The 16,914-nt window shown below is 37.3% G+C and overlaps 1 protein-coding gene across 1 annotated transcript; it reads left to right on the top strand.

Moving 5' to 3' along the window:
• The first annotated feature begins 11,841 nt into the window (after positions 1 to 11,841).
• LOC146613259 (chemokine XC receptor 1-like) lies at positions 11,842 to 12,813 on the top strand. Its single transcript, XM_085378460.1, has one exon. It carries the CDS (start codon positions 11,842 to 11,844, stop codon positions 12,811 to 12,813), a length of 972 nt encoding a protein of 323 aa, XP_085234586.1.
• Positions 12,814 to 16,914: the final 4,101 nt, after the last annotated feature.

Raw genomic sequence — 16,914 nt, 5'->3', positions numbered from 1 at the left:
ATGTCTACATCTCGCCATGGTTCATGTTTTATTTTGAAAGTCTTGTCTTTCCATGTTCAGTGTGTTTAGTTTTGCATTCCCTGTGGCCTCATGTTCAGCTGTGTTTCCCCTGGTGTTTCCACTTCTCTCATTACCCTTTTCTGTATTTAAGTCCTCTGTCTCCCTCTGTTCACTGTCGGTTCATCTTTTTTTCTCCCTCCATGTCACGTCAGGTTGTTCATGATTCGGTCCAGGTCCCGGTCCCTCTTGTCATAGTCATCATAATCATCCCTAGTTATTCCCAGTTTATGTTTTAATTTTAGTTTTAGTTCTCTATCATTTATACTCTTGCTGTTCATTCATTCCTCTCCAAAATGTTGAGGAAATTGAATTTACAATTCTTAGACATAAACAGGAATTAGGATTGGATGGTTAGATGTATATGGTTAGATTAGGTAAATTAGCTGAAGGAATTATAATATCAACATTGGATTTGTTTTTTTACATAATTTTTTTTTCAAACAATATTGGGTCAGTAATCTTAGCCCTCTAGAGTACAGTGTTGATCCTGGGCAACAGAAAATGCTTTTAAGCCTCATTCCAAGAAAATGTAAATTTAAATTATGCCAACCAATAGGAGTGTTTGAATCTTTTTCTGACAAATGGTCACAGGTCCATATTGTGTGAGAAGAAAGTTAAGAAAATTTGCCGTAGTAATCATATTAAAAATGAGATAAACTCTAAGAAAAAATATGTTTGAGAATAAAAAGATATAGAAAGGGTTTTTTGTAAGGTTTTATTAAAAAAAATTCTTTTGTACATTCAGACATTCAGTTTTTCTTTTCGTTGCCTCAGGGCAACATTGTGAGATAAGGGGGTACTTTTCGAGGGTATTGAGTATTTGTATACAGGTTTGTGTACCTTTCACATGTTGCTGATGTGATGTGATACCTTTTGCTCAGCGACAACAGGTCACAAGGAATATTGGTGGCTATGGTGAGATACAATTCAGCCTATCCCATATCACATCCTCGTGAAGCTCAAATAGCTTCCTATGCAGGAAACATTGTGTATGGATGAGCAAATGGTGCCACGTAGCGGGGAGAGCAAATTCAAGCGATACCTACCCAGTAAACCATGAAAATGGGCTTTTCAAGTATTAGTCCTTGCTCAATTAAATTCAACTCATTTAATTTTATTTACTCAATTTTATTTACAATTTTATATACTAAGATTTGCAATTTTAACATTACTGGACATCACATTTTGGGTTGTTAAGACCACAAATACTAAATTTTTCTCTACAAGGGCCTGATATCCACTTATGAGGATATGTGTGATTTTACTGCCACTGTTCTATCAAAATTTTAAACAAATGTCCTCATATGTGAATATCAGGCCCTTGTAGAGCAAAATCAGGTAAAAAGATAATTCTTTGTTGAATTTGAAGTTGAATTTGAATTCGTTGAAACTGTCTGAATTCTTTCATCTGTAATAAAATGATCAGTGTGGCTGCTCTACCAGGTGTAACAATTAAGTGTAACATCCAGGCATCCATGAAAACAGAATTCATAAAATTCAACAGAGTGAGAAGTTAGCAGGAAGTTAGCTCGCTGATTTCGATGATTTCGATCTAAATATAATATGCCATGTTCTGACTGAGGGATTTCTGAAACAAATTAAGACGTACAGCTCTGCTATCACTTCCGACATAAATGAAAACAGGAAAGTAAACAGCAGTGACATTTGCAGGGTTACTGAAGTTGGACTAGCTGGAATATAATGGTGTGGTACATGATCACTAGCAACACAGCTATGTTGGCATAAGATAAATAGTGAAGCTGGAGGATGAATGCTAACTTTTTTCCACTCGATAAAGGTTAACATGAGGGTTCCTGATGGTTTGGGACAAATGCAATTGCATGGCAGGATGCTGCAAACGGACCAAACTTCAGTCAGGAGAACAACTGAGATAATCTATCCACAATATCAGTTTAGGCATTAATATACTGCTGCATTGCCTGGTCTTTAGTTACATCGTAAAGTTTTAAAAACAGAGCTTTAAAATGAATAGTGATAATAAAAACCAAGAGAGGCAGACAGTGATCACTGACTGTTTTTTGGGGCTTGCTGAGATTAAATAGAACAAGATAAAAAGAATTAAAACATGTTAAAAACAGAACAGCCTTATTAAACGCAGAGTAGTTTGTACCCGAAAGCAGGATTCATCATGTCATCACTTAAAGACCGGATAATTTTCCACAGTGCCTCCTCTGGGTGGAGCCTTCATTGCTCCTCCCAGGATTCCCACCTGAAGCTAATCAGACCAGCTGTAGTTAAGACCAGCGTTCTCTACCAGCCTTTGCCAGAGTATCTGCTAATCTATGTTAGTTTCTGGCCTCATATTGGCCTCTGTGAGATGATTTTGAGTAATTTTTTCTCTAATTTTATTTGTAAAGAACTTTTGCTAATGCCAAGCATGGACAGAATATTGTGAAGTGGTTTAAGTTGCGAAATACATGAAAATGTTGCTTTCCAGGCTGTTCTGGGGAAAGTTTGGGATCTTACAAGTTCATGCTTTTCTCAGCAAGGAGTATTAAAATTGAGTTCAACACATTAGGGTTACGCCCTATTGTAAAACAAAGGACGCATGTTCTACAACATAAACATGATATGACAGCTGATCCGTTTGTTTACCTACCTCATCTAAACATTTTGTAAAGGTATAGCAGTCTTTTGGCTTGAAATGACACCTGAAATCTCCACATTTCGACTGTCTTTATTTATACACAAGAAAAGTTGTTCAGTGGGATGTTGGTACGTGAGCATGTGCATATGTGATTGTGTGTGTGTGTGTGTGTGTGTGTGTGTGTGTAATGTGGGAAGCAGCTCTTTTTCCTGGTAAGAGTTCAGAACTGCTTGTTCAGCTTCTTACTATCGCTGTGGGAAGATTCAGATAAAAATATCAGAACAAGTTTTATAAAGAACAATCAGTTCTAAGTAATAAAAAGGTCATCATGCAGTATTCTATCACATGTAAACTTATATCATTAAAAGCTTATACTGACTACTAAGTACAATTTTCCATTGACAAAAACAAACACAGATAATCAAAATGATGTAAATGTATGATATCTCTAATTCTTTGTAGAGCATAAAAAGTAGAAGAACATACTAAAATTGGTAAACTTGAACAACAGGAAAAGGCTCTTGATCAGTATGCAGATAAGTGGAGGAACTTGATGAAACAAAACATGTTACACCTGGATTGCTCTTTACTTAGTTCACCAATAGATGTCGAAATAGAACATATTTCTGTTAAAATCACTCTTTCCCCAGAAATGTCATTTACGTTGATCTGTTTGTATCGCCCTCCTTCCGCAAAGAATATTTTTTATGAACAACTACAGATATTACTTAAATATCATACTATAAATAATAAGTCTAATGAAATAATTGTAATGGGAGATTTTAATGTCAACTGGGACTGTGAAAAGGACACAAAAACACTCAAGGACATAATGGAGACTTTGAACTTTACTCAACACATTGAACAACCCACAAGAATAACAAGACACTCTAAAACTAAAATAGATCTGGTTTTCAGTAATAAGCCCGAGCGAATTATTAAATCTTATAATTTTATCACTGGTATTTCAGACCACAATTTTATATTATGTTCTAGAAAACTTATAAAATCACGGGTTAAGAATGACTTTCAAAGTTCATCTAACAGGAGATCCTTTTATGAATTTATACCAAGAAGTTAGCGACAAAATGTAGCAGAAGCATTAGCATCAGTTAACTGGGAGCCTTTATTGTGTAGTGATGATCCACAATTCTGCAGCAGTCACTTCACTGACATTGTTAAGGATGTTATATCAACATACTCCATTAGAGGTCGACAAAAAATAAAGACAACATCTAATTTGCCCTGGTTAAACAAAGAGTGCAAGAATTAAATGAAAACAAGAGATCAATTACTAAAGCAGTTCCTGAAAACAGGTCTAACTCTGGATAGACACTAATAGTCACTCCACAGATACTGCCCTGTGTATGTTAGTGGAGAACTTGAAGAGCTTGCTGGACAAGAGTCCCTGTGTTGGAGCTGTATTTTTAGATCTGAAGAAGGCTTTCTACTCTGTAAACCATCAGATATTGTTGTCCAGATGGACTCAGTTTAATATCTCCAGTCAGGCTCTTCAGTGGTTTGCCTCATATCTCTCACACAGGAAACGGTGTGTGGTGTTGGATGGGGTTAAAGCTCCATATTTAGACTGTGATACAGGGGTTCCTCAAGGATCTGTTCTTGGGCCCTTATTGTTCTCTCTTTTTATCAATAACTTACCTGAAGTCTGTCCAAATATATTTGCTCAAATGTATGCGGATGATACAGTTATATATATGCAAGAAAATAGTGTCCAGCAGGTGGCAAAAGATCTTACAACTGCTTTAGCATTAATGCATATCTGGCTGGAGGACTCATGCCTAATGTTGAACACCTCAAAAACTGTCTGCATGTATTTTTCAAAACGCCCCTTAAACTTGAAGCAGTCAAACATATTCCTGGATGGAGTAGAGCTTGAATTAGCTCCAGAATTTAAATATCTTGGGGTCATTCTAGACCCAACATTATCCTTCAAGAGTCACATAAATAAAGTGTCCCAGGTACTTAAATTTTTTTACTCAAGGATGATCTCTCATATGGACTATTGTTTGACATCCTGGTCACTTGCTTGTCCAACAACACTTAAAACTATTGAAAATATTTATAAAAGAAGTTTAAAACTACTTGACAAAAAACCGACTTCCCACTTGTTTATACCCCACAGACGGACAGCATTTGGGCAGAACGTCCTCTCTGTCAAGGGAGGCCATCTGTGGAACAGTCTTCCTCAACCCATTAGAGAATGCTCTACACTCAATTTGTTTAACGCAAAGGTTAAAAACTGCTTATGGACAAATCAAGTGTGTGATCATGTATGAGTTGTATAGTTTTAATGTTTTATTTGGGAACAGAATGGTGTGTATGTGTAAGTTTGGTGATGGAGTTTTTATTATGAATGAATGATGAATTTTTATGAATTATTATGTCTATTTTTTATGCTTAAGGACAACAGATGGAAATTAGCCCTTGGCTATAATCTGGTATGTTTACATTCATGTAATTTTTTTTTTACATTTATGTTCATTAACATGCACTGTCCTAAATAAATAAATAAATAAATAAATGACATCTACCTTTTTGGAATCATGATAACAGGGTTCTTGCTGATCGGCACTGGCTTGGCACTGGCTTGGCACTGGCTTGGCACTGGCTTGGCACTGGCTTGGCACTGGCTTGGCACTGGCTTGGCACTGGCTTGGCACTGGCTTGGCACTGGCTTGGCACTGGCTTATCGAAGAATAAAGAAAGCGGAAACAGCTGTTCAAATCCCCACAAGGCTGCCTGCTATGTTGATTGGAATGATGGAGCGAGCCGTGGCTTCTCAGAATGGACTCATTAGATGCAGCACGGATGACATCTTGGAGAAGCTTGCTCTCCAATGGGAATGGCGAGGAACCAGTGATGGACATTAGATCGACTGTAAAATTGACATGCCATGGTTCACACTATAGCAAGAACACCACCATTATTTCATGCGGCTACCATATCGGCGCCAGCTGTGGTCTCAAGGCTGGAGCTGAACATAAGAAACAATTTCTCCCCTGATAACAAACTGTGTTTAGACTCTTCGTTCCAAATGCCCGCGTAGCAAGTTGCCCATTTCGCTGCAGGGCAACTTGCATGTGACAAATAAAGGCTTTCTTGACTTGGCTTGACTTGGCTTCAGTCACTACCCAAAGCTCGTGAGCATAGGTGAGCGTAGGGACGTAGATTGACCGGTAATTCAAGAGCGTCGCTTTTACACTCACCCCTTGTTTCACCAAGACTCTGATTCTGGTCACACTTGTTTGTGTTCCAGGGTTTGGTTCTTATTATAGCTGTAATTCCTCTACACCTATTCTTTGTAATGTCAGGTTTTAGTTTGGTTATCTAGTTTTTAGGTTGCTTTTGCACTATTATTTCTGCAATCATGCTCCCCTGTGTTGTACTGTACTGTACACCACCTTAGCGATCTTCACTGCCATGTGTTTGCATTATTATGTTACCGTGGTTCAGCCTTCATATTTGTCTGCAGAGACCTCAAAAAAAATATGGCGTCCTCTTCAGTGGGCGGAGCCGAAGCTGGTGTCACGATCACATCACTGATGTGGTCAAGTTCATGTAACCCAACGAATTAAATAAATGCATTTGGTACAAATATATACAGTTGTAAAAATAAATAAATATAAATAAATAAGTATAGCCATAAAAATCAGAAGATTAAATGCAATTTTAATTAAGTGGGCCGTGTCAAATGGCATCAAATATGAAATGAGTCTGCTGTGATCCTGTGACAACAAATGCTTGTGTGTGGAGTCCATTTCACTCTAGGTATTACTCAATGTTTTTCCTCGGTGACCGATGACAATGGAATATTTTTCAGTCTAACCTAAAGTCACATGTCACAGATTTCAAAGAAAAGAGAAAAATAAAAACAGCTTCATAGGATTTTGACAGCATTTTATTATCTCCAGGAACAGTAGTGCAACATTAAAATGCACATCTTTAGCTGTACAAAACTTTGACTTGAAGCATTAAAAAGTGAAAAATAGAAATGGATGACTTCAAGCGATTATGCAAAAGTTGTGACATTAAATAAATACAAAGTGTATTGTATGAAAGTATTTACAGACTGAATCAACATTTAATTTAACAAGTGGCTGTTTAATGGAAGGTTGTGCAATTCCAACTGAACGGCAGATCTCTGTGCAGTGAAATCTACAGTCTGACCAGTGTCTGTCTCTCTGTTCTTCCTGCACACATTTTCACTGCGCAAATGATTCAACAGATGCTTTCACAACTTCTGCGAGAGCATACACATCAGAGGTTTTACCCAGCAATGAGAATACGTATGTTTTTCACAAATATTGTAAGCGATATGCTAGTATTCCTGTGCCTTACAATCTTTGGGTATATAGAAAGAGGTGATTAAAAGCCAGCAAATGAAAAAGGCTGCAATAATAGAGTGTTGCACCACCCTCCAGAGAGTGGTGCGGTACTCTGAACGGATAATTGAAGGTGAGCTTCCCTCCCTCCAGGACATCTACAAAAAGTGGTGCCTGAGGAAAGCAGGGAGGATCATCAAAGACTCCAGTCACCCCAGCCACAAACTGTTCAAACTATTTCCGTCAGCCAGGAAGTACTGGAGTATCCGGTCCCGAACCAGCAGACTGAGAGACAGCTTTTTCCATCAGGCAACTTTGACATTATGCATACATCTATGCAATTTCTTTTGCACAATATTCAACTGCTGACCTCTGTATATTTTATTTTATTTTATTTTATTTGTATATATATAATTAGTATAAATATCTAGTAATGTGCATACATTCTTATATTTGTACATATATTTATTCTTAAAATTCTGACATTCCTGCTCTTACATTTAGTTGTGTCTTATGTTTATTGTATCACACCTCTGTTGCTTGTGAAGCTTGCACACAAGCATTTCACTCATATGTGCTGTACCAGTGTACCAGAACATGTGATGTGACAATAAAAGCAGAGCTATAATCCTGTACCTCTCTGCCACCCTCAAGACGGTTTTGCGAGGCTTAGCAAAACCTTGCAAAACTTGCATAACAAATGTATACAGCATGATCACTCACTTTGTCATCAGTGGATGTGAAGTTTGCCATTTTGAATTTTCTGGTAAATATGAAATTAAAACACAATTGAACACAATGATTGAGCAGTTTTCTCTAAAATGACAGAAACTGTTGATTTTGGTTCTATTTTGTATATTATATTGTGGCAGAGCTTTGTGTGCGGTGCAGCTGTGGGGGAGGTGAGCGGTGTCAACACACACACCTCACCGGCATAAATAGACCGAACTAGGTCCTGTTGTGGTTGTTGTTGGTATGTGGTCGACAGTGAGCTGAAAAGCATGAAAATGCGTTTGGGTCTGTTGTGGATCTTTCACATATATCACACCAAAAGGACTAATAAAGTACCAAATTTCAGAAAACAGACACAACAACTTACTTCAAAAAACAACTGTCAAGTCTTCCATTAAATTTCACTGTTGTGAAAATGCTGTGAAATGGATGTTCTTTTGAAATGTATTAGTTCCTGTTTTTGTTTCCCACTGAGTCAGAGATTACACAAAAAACCCAAAAACGACATCATGAAAAAAAAGGTTTAAATTAACTTGTGCAACAATTTTTCACATGAAAAATGAAGCTTCATCAAAATAATCCTGGGAAATAACTGTCTATTGTGCCAGCTATACAAAACCCATATGGTGACTTGAGCAACATCCTCTTTTTTCTTTACACTGAAAATAAACAATAAAATCTTTGTTTATTTTATATATTTTTTTACTAACTGAAACAGACTCAAAAACAAATGTAACTTTTGTTCTGTTTTTTTGTGTAAAGCATGAGGGTATCTAAAATTAGAATAAATAAAAAGGCAGAAACCCCAGTATCCTTTTGGAAGGAAAGTATTTCTTGCTGAAAATATGTAAACATGATATTAATACACATAAATGCAAAAACATAACATCAAACACAGATCATCAAACTGATATGGGTTAATGACATTTCTAAGGCATAAAACAGGAGACAAACATACTAAAATTAAACTAGCACAAAGCTACAGATTTTATTTCCATGTTTTTTTCCCATGGTTCAAATTTTCAAATTGAGATATTTTCCTCACATGGTATATTGTGGTTATTTTCATATCCTAATTTCATTAAAAATGATTCCTAATAAATTCATACAACTTAGACTTTTTAGGTTGCTAAAATTTTGTTAGATATACAAGCAAATTACTCTGTCGTTGTAACAGGTAGGTTTTCAAAACTCACGAACTTAGTGTTAAGTGAAGACATGAGCTGTCCACTGATTATCACTTGGTGATTTGCTAGATTACTTTATGGAGGAAGAAATCCTGGGCACCCAGACATATTAGCTGTGCCTCAATTCAGGAGTTGCATCCTTTGGAGGACCCGGCCCACATAGACCGTGAAGGCCGGGTCCTTCAAAGACCTCTGAAATGGGACCGACTAGCCTTCAGATTTGCATCACCGCTGTCTCGGTGGAGTTTAATAAACCCAGCCGTCTGCTCCTTGTTATCTAAAATATAACAGGACAATGGAGTAAATTCTCGACCATCTCACACTTTTGTTTAATCAGTTTTCTGTTTGATGTTTATTCAGCTGTATAAAAACTGTAACTTTAATCTCAGCCAAACCGATTTACTCGCAAACAAATAAAACACTGAAAAAAGCCAAACAATACAATTTTAAAGTTATCTTAGTGACTTATATATCATGTTTAACCCGAGTAGCAAGAGACCCCGCGGGGTCTGAAAACGATGTGCCGGGAGTCCGGTGTTAGCCGGCTCTATTGAACCTTGACCACCTGGTCAGCTATCGAGTTGGTGGGTAACTCCGAAAACGTCAGAGCACTTTTGCAAATATGTGATGTCTCGATAAACTGAGCAGATATTTGAAGTTTACACAGCTACATTCTCACCTAAAAATATGGGAAAAACCTGTCCCAGAAAATTCTGGGATAGGTTGGACCACGAAGGATACACCCGACCCATCGTTCAAGTGCAGCGAAATGAAGGACGCATTTGTCGGCCACATTTGGAGCAGCGTTCGAATTGGGACAGCCTTCGTCGCCTTTCTGTGACATAATCGGCCTTGAAATGTGGCCTCCGAAAGATGCAGCCCCTGAACTGAGACACAGCCACAGTGTGCTATTTTCCACCGTTTATCTTCTACTGATGAGGAGGACGTCACTACGTTGAATTATTGAGGCAATTCTTCTTATTGGATGAAAAACAGAGAAATCCAAGGTAACCGGTTTGGATCCGTATGAGGCAGAAAGGTGAGAAAAGAAAAACAAAACAAATCAAACAAAAAAGAACAAAAAACCTAGTATAAAAGTAGGTTTTCAGTGCCATTAAAACCCACTAACAATGTTTAATAATAGTTAAATAGATGCATGAAATAAACCTTTAATTCAGCCAAAATTACTGAGTTTTGGTTATGTAAACTATGAGCACCATGACTGACCTCACTCGTGCATTAACATCCTAATGAGAGCGTGTGATCTGCATGTTGGAATACGGTTACCAAGAAGCCTTGATCATTTTAAGATATTATAATGTAAAATTTTTATAAGTAAAATAGCTTGTTGCTGAGGAAGCTCCTGTTAGTTTACCCAGTTATTGAGTTGTTTATAATGTTTATATTTACTTTATGTATTCGTTTGTGTATTTCTGTGCCTAGTTCTCATTTTCTTCAGAGTTTAGTTTTTACCTGAGTGTCCCTTCCTCTTGTGTCTAGTCTTTTGTATTTAGTCCAGTCATGTGTCTGTTTTCCATGTTCCTTTATGAATTCCTTATGCTTTTGCTTCTAGTTTTGCAGCCATGACTTCTTCTGCTGTCTTGTTCGGCCGTCTCCACTCATATAATCACCCATTTAGTCGCTGTCTCCCCTTTTTCTCATGTCAGAATGTCTGATTGTATTTCAAAATCTGCCTCATGCCTCATTTTTTTTGGTATCTCCGGTGTGTTTTCTGTAGTTAAATATTTCAGTCTGTGTATTTCTTTAATTTTAGGTTTTGGTAGCTGTAGTTTCAGTTTCACTGTTTTGGATTGTGTTTTTTGCCATTTTGGCTTTTGCCTTTTTGGATTTCAACAGGCTGGAAATTAATAGCTTGCTTTAAAATTTACCTCACTCTACCTCTGCATGTCTGCATATTGGTTATCCATTCAATATTCAGTCTGCATGTCCTGCAAATTACGACAGTTAAATTAAATGCAACCACAGTTTCCTGAACAAGAGGACTGATATCTGATACTTAGTTTGTGACTTATTTCACAGAAGTGGCTCTGAAAACAGCCTAACATTATGCACAGTATCATTTTGGAGTCTTTGCAGTTATATTTCTATACTGACTGCACTTGCAAGCTGCATAAATTTAACAGAAAATATATTGGGTGTTGTTGTTCGGCTTATTTTTATTTTTTTTTACTGTTGCCTTGCTTAAATGGTTGAACTGCTGCTATATCAGCCTATAGCATCTCTTGCTCTCACGCTCAGTGCACAACTTGTATGTTCAGGCCAAATGTAAAAAAAAAAAAAAGCGGTGATTGTTTTCATATTGCATCATGTGGGGAAGGAAAAAGGTTGCCCAAGTGATTTTGTTTTTTCATGAGATGACGGGACATGACATGGTTTTTGTAACGCGGCGTCTCTTCTTGTTTTTTAATCTCCAAAAACATCACAGCTTTTTCGTCACACTGAAATTCAACAGAAGACATGACAACTGATGCTTACGGTAAGTTTATCAGTAATAGTTATACTCTGAATTTGGTACTTAATTACGCTTCATGCTTTACTACTATACAAAAACTAAAGTACATGTTTCTCTCATTTAAGGCAGATTTGCTAAGCTAATGTGTTTAATTATAGAAAATTAAAAATGGAAAACAACATGACAGCTAATGATGGAGTGAGGGATCCTGTACATTACATTTGTAGAGTTGAATTTCCAATTTTTACTGGGACTTTCTTCATCTTAATCTTCATCAGTGTTTTTTTCAAAAATTGGGTACTTTAATCCCTTTGGTTTTATCTGTTATACAAAAACTAGAAACAAAATCAACAGTTTCTGTCATTTTAGAGAATTGTGATTGTGTTTGGTTGCATTTTATTTTGTATGTATGTTTTATTTTTTTCCAGAAAACTGAAAATGGCAAGCGTCACATCTGGACTGAGTAATGATGCTGAATACATGTGTGATACTAATGCTCCCGCCATCACTGGACCCCTTTTCATTTTGATCTTCATCCTCAGTATCATAGGCAACAGCCTCCTCTTATGTGTTCTTTTCATCTACGAGGGCCTGAAAAGTATCACAAATATTTTCATCCTGAACCTGGCCTGCTCTGATTTGATCTTCACCATCACACTTCCATTTTGGGCTGTTCATCACCTACACCACTGGGTCTTTGGGGACTTTATCTGCAAATTCATGACTGCTGCATTCTTTGTTGGTTTGTACAGCAGTGTCATTCTGCTGACTGCCATGACAGTGGCACGTTTCATTAGGGTGGTGCTGCCAAACTGGAAAAATAATCGTGCTCTAAGAAAGAAGTGTGCAGTTGGTGCTTGTATAGCTGCCTGGATCATCAGCATCTCAGCGTCCCTGACGGATGCAACAAAAGTAAAGTTTGAAAACTTGGATGGTGAAAACTATTGCTATGATGAATCTGAAGACAAGCTTGGACATTATCTCCAAGTGTCACTGCTATTCTTCCTCCCACTGGCCATCATTATTTTTTGCTATTCTGCAATCCTCAAGACAGTTTTACAAGGTTTAAATAGAAAGAAGCACAAGACTATAGCTGTGCTGTTGTGTATTGTTGCAGCCTTTTTCATTTGCTGGGGGCCATACCATATTATGCTTTTAATTACTTCCCTTTATAAACCCAAAGGTTGCAAGGCAGAGGAACGGTTAGAAGTTGCCTACCATATTAGTGAAATGCTTGCCTATTCTCACTGCTGTATGAACCCTCTGCTATATATGCTCTCAAAGAAGTTGCGAAAGCATCTTTTAAATCTTTTGCGCTGTGAAAATGTGCGCAGGAAGAAGAGAGAGAGAGACACCAGGCAGAATGTGGCTTTCACTGCTGACAGTCCACATAGTCAGTCATTAAATTAAACATTGATTCAGTTTGTAACTGTAAATGTAGAGACTGTATTTCTTTCATATATATATATATATATATATATATATATATATATATATATATATATACATATGTTTATTTGTGTCTGTATGATTAGTTTTATTCTGATTTTAGTGTTTGCCTGTGAGTGTAGTTTTGATTTTATTTGCATGATTTTATTCTGATATTTGTATTGCATGTTTCTAGTTGTTTGTTTTATTATATAAATATATAACGTTGTTCTAATCCATTGTGGGCTGGCTGGACATGGGACTGTTTAGCTAATAGCAGGCACCTGTTGAGGCGTGAGATTGGTGTTTTGTTTGTTTTTTCCCTCGTCCTCCTGGGACTAGGCTGGGGTGGTCCCCACGTCAGAAGAGGAGTTCCTGTCTCTAACTTTTACACACAAGGAATATTCGTCTTGGGTTGTTGGACAATGGACTGGCGGGAATGTGTGGGATTTTGGTGTACAACGAACAACGAATTTTATGGCAAGTTTCTTTTTTTTTTGTCTTTTAAATCAGGTTTTATTATTGCTTTCTGCATCTGGGAATACTTTTTTTTCCCAGTTAGACGTGTTTGGTCTCTGGGTTTCTGATTCACTTGCTTCCCCGTTGTATTCAAAGGACCTCCTGGTATGACATTTTGGCGCACCAGCTTTAGGTTCTACGTGTGTGAATATATATGCAAAAACTTACATTCACTGCTTTTATTTGCAATGCTGCCTCTGTACAAAATAACAACAATGTAATCAGTCAAAATATAAAATACAGTCAGAATGTTAAATAAAACTTAAAAGTAAGGAAGGAATTGTGCTATTAGACAAATCATAAAAATGTGCGGGTATTTAATTTTTACAAACGAAATGTTGGCGTTGTGATGAAAGCAGCAGTGGGTTTTTGTTTTGTTTTGTTTGTAACGATTCGTTTCATTGAGTCACAGTGACCCCTGTAGATTGTTGTCATTTATAGATCTCTGGTTTCATGTCATTGTGCCGGAACACAACATCTAAAGTTGCCCAACTTATTTAAATTTTAGTCAGTCTTCTGAATATGGATGGAAAAATAAGACATCCCAGATCTGAATGAATGAAATATTCTTATTAAATACTTTGTTCTTTACATAGTTGAATGTGCTGACAACAAAATCACACAAAAATTATCAACGGAAATCAAATTTAACAACCAAGGAGGTCTGGATTTGGAGTCACACTCAAAATGAAAGTGGAAAAACACACTACAGGCTGATTCGACTTTGATGTCAGGTCCTTAAAACAAGTCAAAATGAGGCTAAGTAGTGTTTGTGTGTTGCCTCCATGTGCCTGTATGACCTCCCTACAATGCCTGGAGATGCTCCTGATGAAGTGGCAGATGGTAAGTAAGTAAGTAAAACTTTATTTATATAGCACCTTTCAAGATAAAAATCACAAAGTGCTTCACAGAAGCTAAAACCTAAAAATAAAAATCAACCAAAAGCAAGTTTAAAAAGATGGGTTTTTAGCTGTTTTTTAAAAGCGACCACTGAGTCCACAGATCTCAGGCTCAAAGGGAGAGAGTTCGACAATCTGGGGGCCACAATTCCAAAAGCTTTGTCGCCTTTTGTTTTCAGCCTCGTGTGTTGGACAGCAAGCAAGCCCTGGTCACATGACCTCAGGGACCTGCTGGGAATGTATGGATGTAAAAGTTCACTTATATATGTTGGTGCTTGTCCATGCAGAGCCCTGAAAGTCAAGGTCAAAACCTTAAACTGGATTCTGAATTTAACGGGGAGCCAGTGCAGCTCAATCAGCAGGGGTGTGACATGGGAAAACTTGGAGGACTTGGTCAGAAGCTTTGCAGCAGCGCTCTGAACAACTTGTAGACGCTCCAAAGAGGCTTTATATAAACAAGTAAACAAAGAATTACAATAGTCCAGACGAGATGAAACAAATGCATGAAGGACAATTTCTAATTCGGAGCGCGATACAATGGACTCAGCTTAGCAATGTTTCTCAAGTGATAAAAACAGGAGCGAACCAAAGATTTTACATGAGCATCCAAAGTCAGAGCTGAGTCAATACTAACACCAAGGCTCCTGATAGACGGTTTTGCAAATGTAGCAAGTGGACCCAAGTTTTCCATAACACTAGGTACAAATTTTTAGGAGCACAAACAAGAACTTCAGTCTTCTCCTCATTTAGTTGAAGAAAGTTTCCAGCCATCCAACATCTAATGGAGTCTATGCACTTGTGCAAAATCTGTAGCTTGGAAACATCATGGGGCTTAAAGGAGATATATAACCGAATATCATCTGCATAGCAGTGATACGAAATGTCCTTAAAGTGCTCAATAAGTGTTGAAGAGGAAGTAAATACAGTAAGAACAATAAAGGCCCCGAAACTGAACCTCTGGGGGCCTGGGATCTGGGAGTGATCTCCTCCCAGGCCTCTTCCACACTCCCTCCCCTTACCCCCAACCAGTCACGGGACATGGCTGTGCCTCCCTGAGCCTGGTCAAGTAAAGGCTTTGACATATATATCATTAGTAAATCTGGCCCTCTATGCCCCTCCTTCATAATCCGGTGTCAGACTGTTAAAGAGAGAAGTGTAAGGTCATTCATATTCTCAGCAAACCGTTCTTCTCTTTTCCTGAGGGCTTATCAGTTCTCCTAGTTTTCATTGAGGTGTAGGAACCATGAGAAGGAAGGGAACGAAAAAAAAAAGGTTAGGAATAGAAGATACTTTTGAAACGCACCCTTTGTGTTTCCCTGATGATCATCAGTGATACAGATTCTTAGATGCAATTTAGGACACCTACACTATGCTTGGTGACCCCATATCTAATTTATATGTTGACTATATTTGAATGTTTTTTTAAAATATATTTAATCTTTACACTCAAAAGTTTTAACAGCGCTGAGACTGCAGCTGAAACAATAAAAAGAACAAACTGATAACATCCGAAGTGGTTGTGGTCTGAGGTTTCGTTTAAAATCAACTGCAAGCGCAACGTTTTACCTTTAGTTTCACTTTGATCTTGAGCGAGGAAACTGAAGCGATTTTCTTGTTTCCGTTAGCAGGTTGGGAGACATTAAAGTTTCAGAGATGCCATTTAGTCCTGTACACAGCAAATCCAGCATGTCCAAATTAACACTGTCGGATTTGATTTCAACACTATTAAAGTGTCTATATGGGTCCACACCAGAGAGTGTTAATTTAACTTTTTGGAGAGTTGATACGTTAACTCTGATTTAGTGTTAAACACCAAATCTGTCTGGAGTTGATAATTTAACACTTGGTGTTAAGAGTTTATATATTAACTCTCAAAGAGTATTTTAGTTTAACTACGTAAGAGTTATCTTATAATTCATTCTAAAAAGCGGGAATTTTACTGTTCTGAACTTCTAGAAATTTCTTTTGGAAATAAACATTTACTAAAAAGATGCAATGGTTTTTGAAAAACATTTATTCTGAACTGTGCACCACAATTTCAAAACATTTTCTGAAAGATGTAACAGTGTACATGGTCTCACTTTCATTAGAATGTTGTTTATCAAAAGGTCTGACATGGTAAATGCAAATAACAGCATTCTCATCACTTATTTCTTCAATACAATATGCATGTCCTTCATTCATCCCTTTGTGGAACTTCAATGCACTTCTGCTCTCCCCCATATTCCATCTTCACAAGCATATCCTGTGCGGAGATTGAATAAAAATTAGTTGACACTAATTAATGGCACAAATAATCCAGTAAACAATTGCAGCACAGTAAAAAAAAAAAGAAAAAGGAATCCTCTTTGAGCCATTACTTGTGTAAAGTATTTTCCCAAAAGACAAAGACACAGGCAACAGGTAATACTGAACTAAATGTAAAACCTCAACCTTTTTAATTTTTACCTAAACCGTGTGCACAAAACTCTGGAGGGATCTATGCTAACGTAGAACCCAGTCAGGACGTCTGCTACTGCTGTTCGCTCTTTTTTTTTTTTTATGGGCGATCATTTTCAGGCTTCAAGTAGCACCATTATACCAATATTTCACATTCTAGACATTGTTTTAGGTGTATTTGACCAAAGGTTTGACTGAAAATTCACATGCAAGCTTTTTTCAAGGC

This window comes from Diplotaxodon limnothrissa, linkage group LG18 (genome assembly GCF_057381915.1).
Source record: "Diplotaxodon limnothrissa isolate DT_005_m linkage group LG18, D_limnothrissa_male_GT1.1, whole genome shotgun sequence".
Taxonomy (NCBI): Eukaryota; Metazoa; Chordata; class Actinopteri; order Cichliformes; family Cichlidae; genus Diplotaxodon; species Diplotaxodon limnothrissa.
Note: the sequence above shows the minus strand (reverse complement) of the source record. Positions and strands in the feature narration are given on the sequence as shown.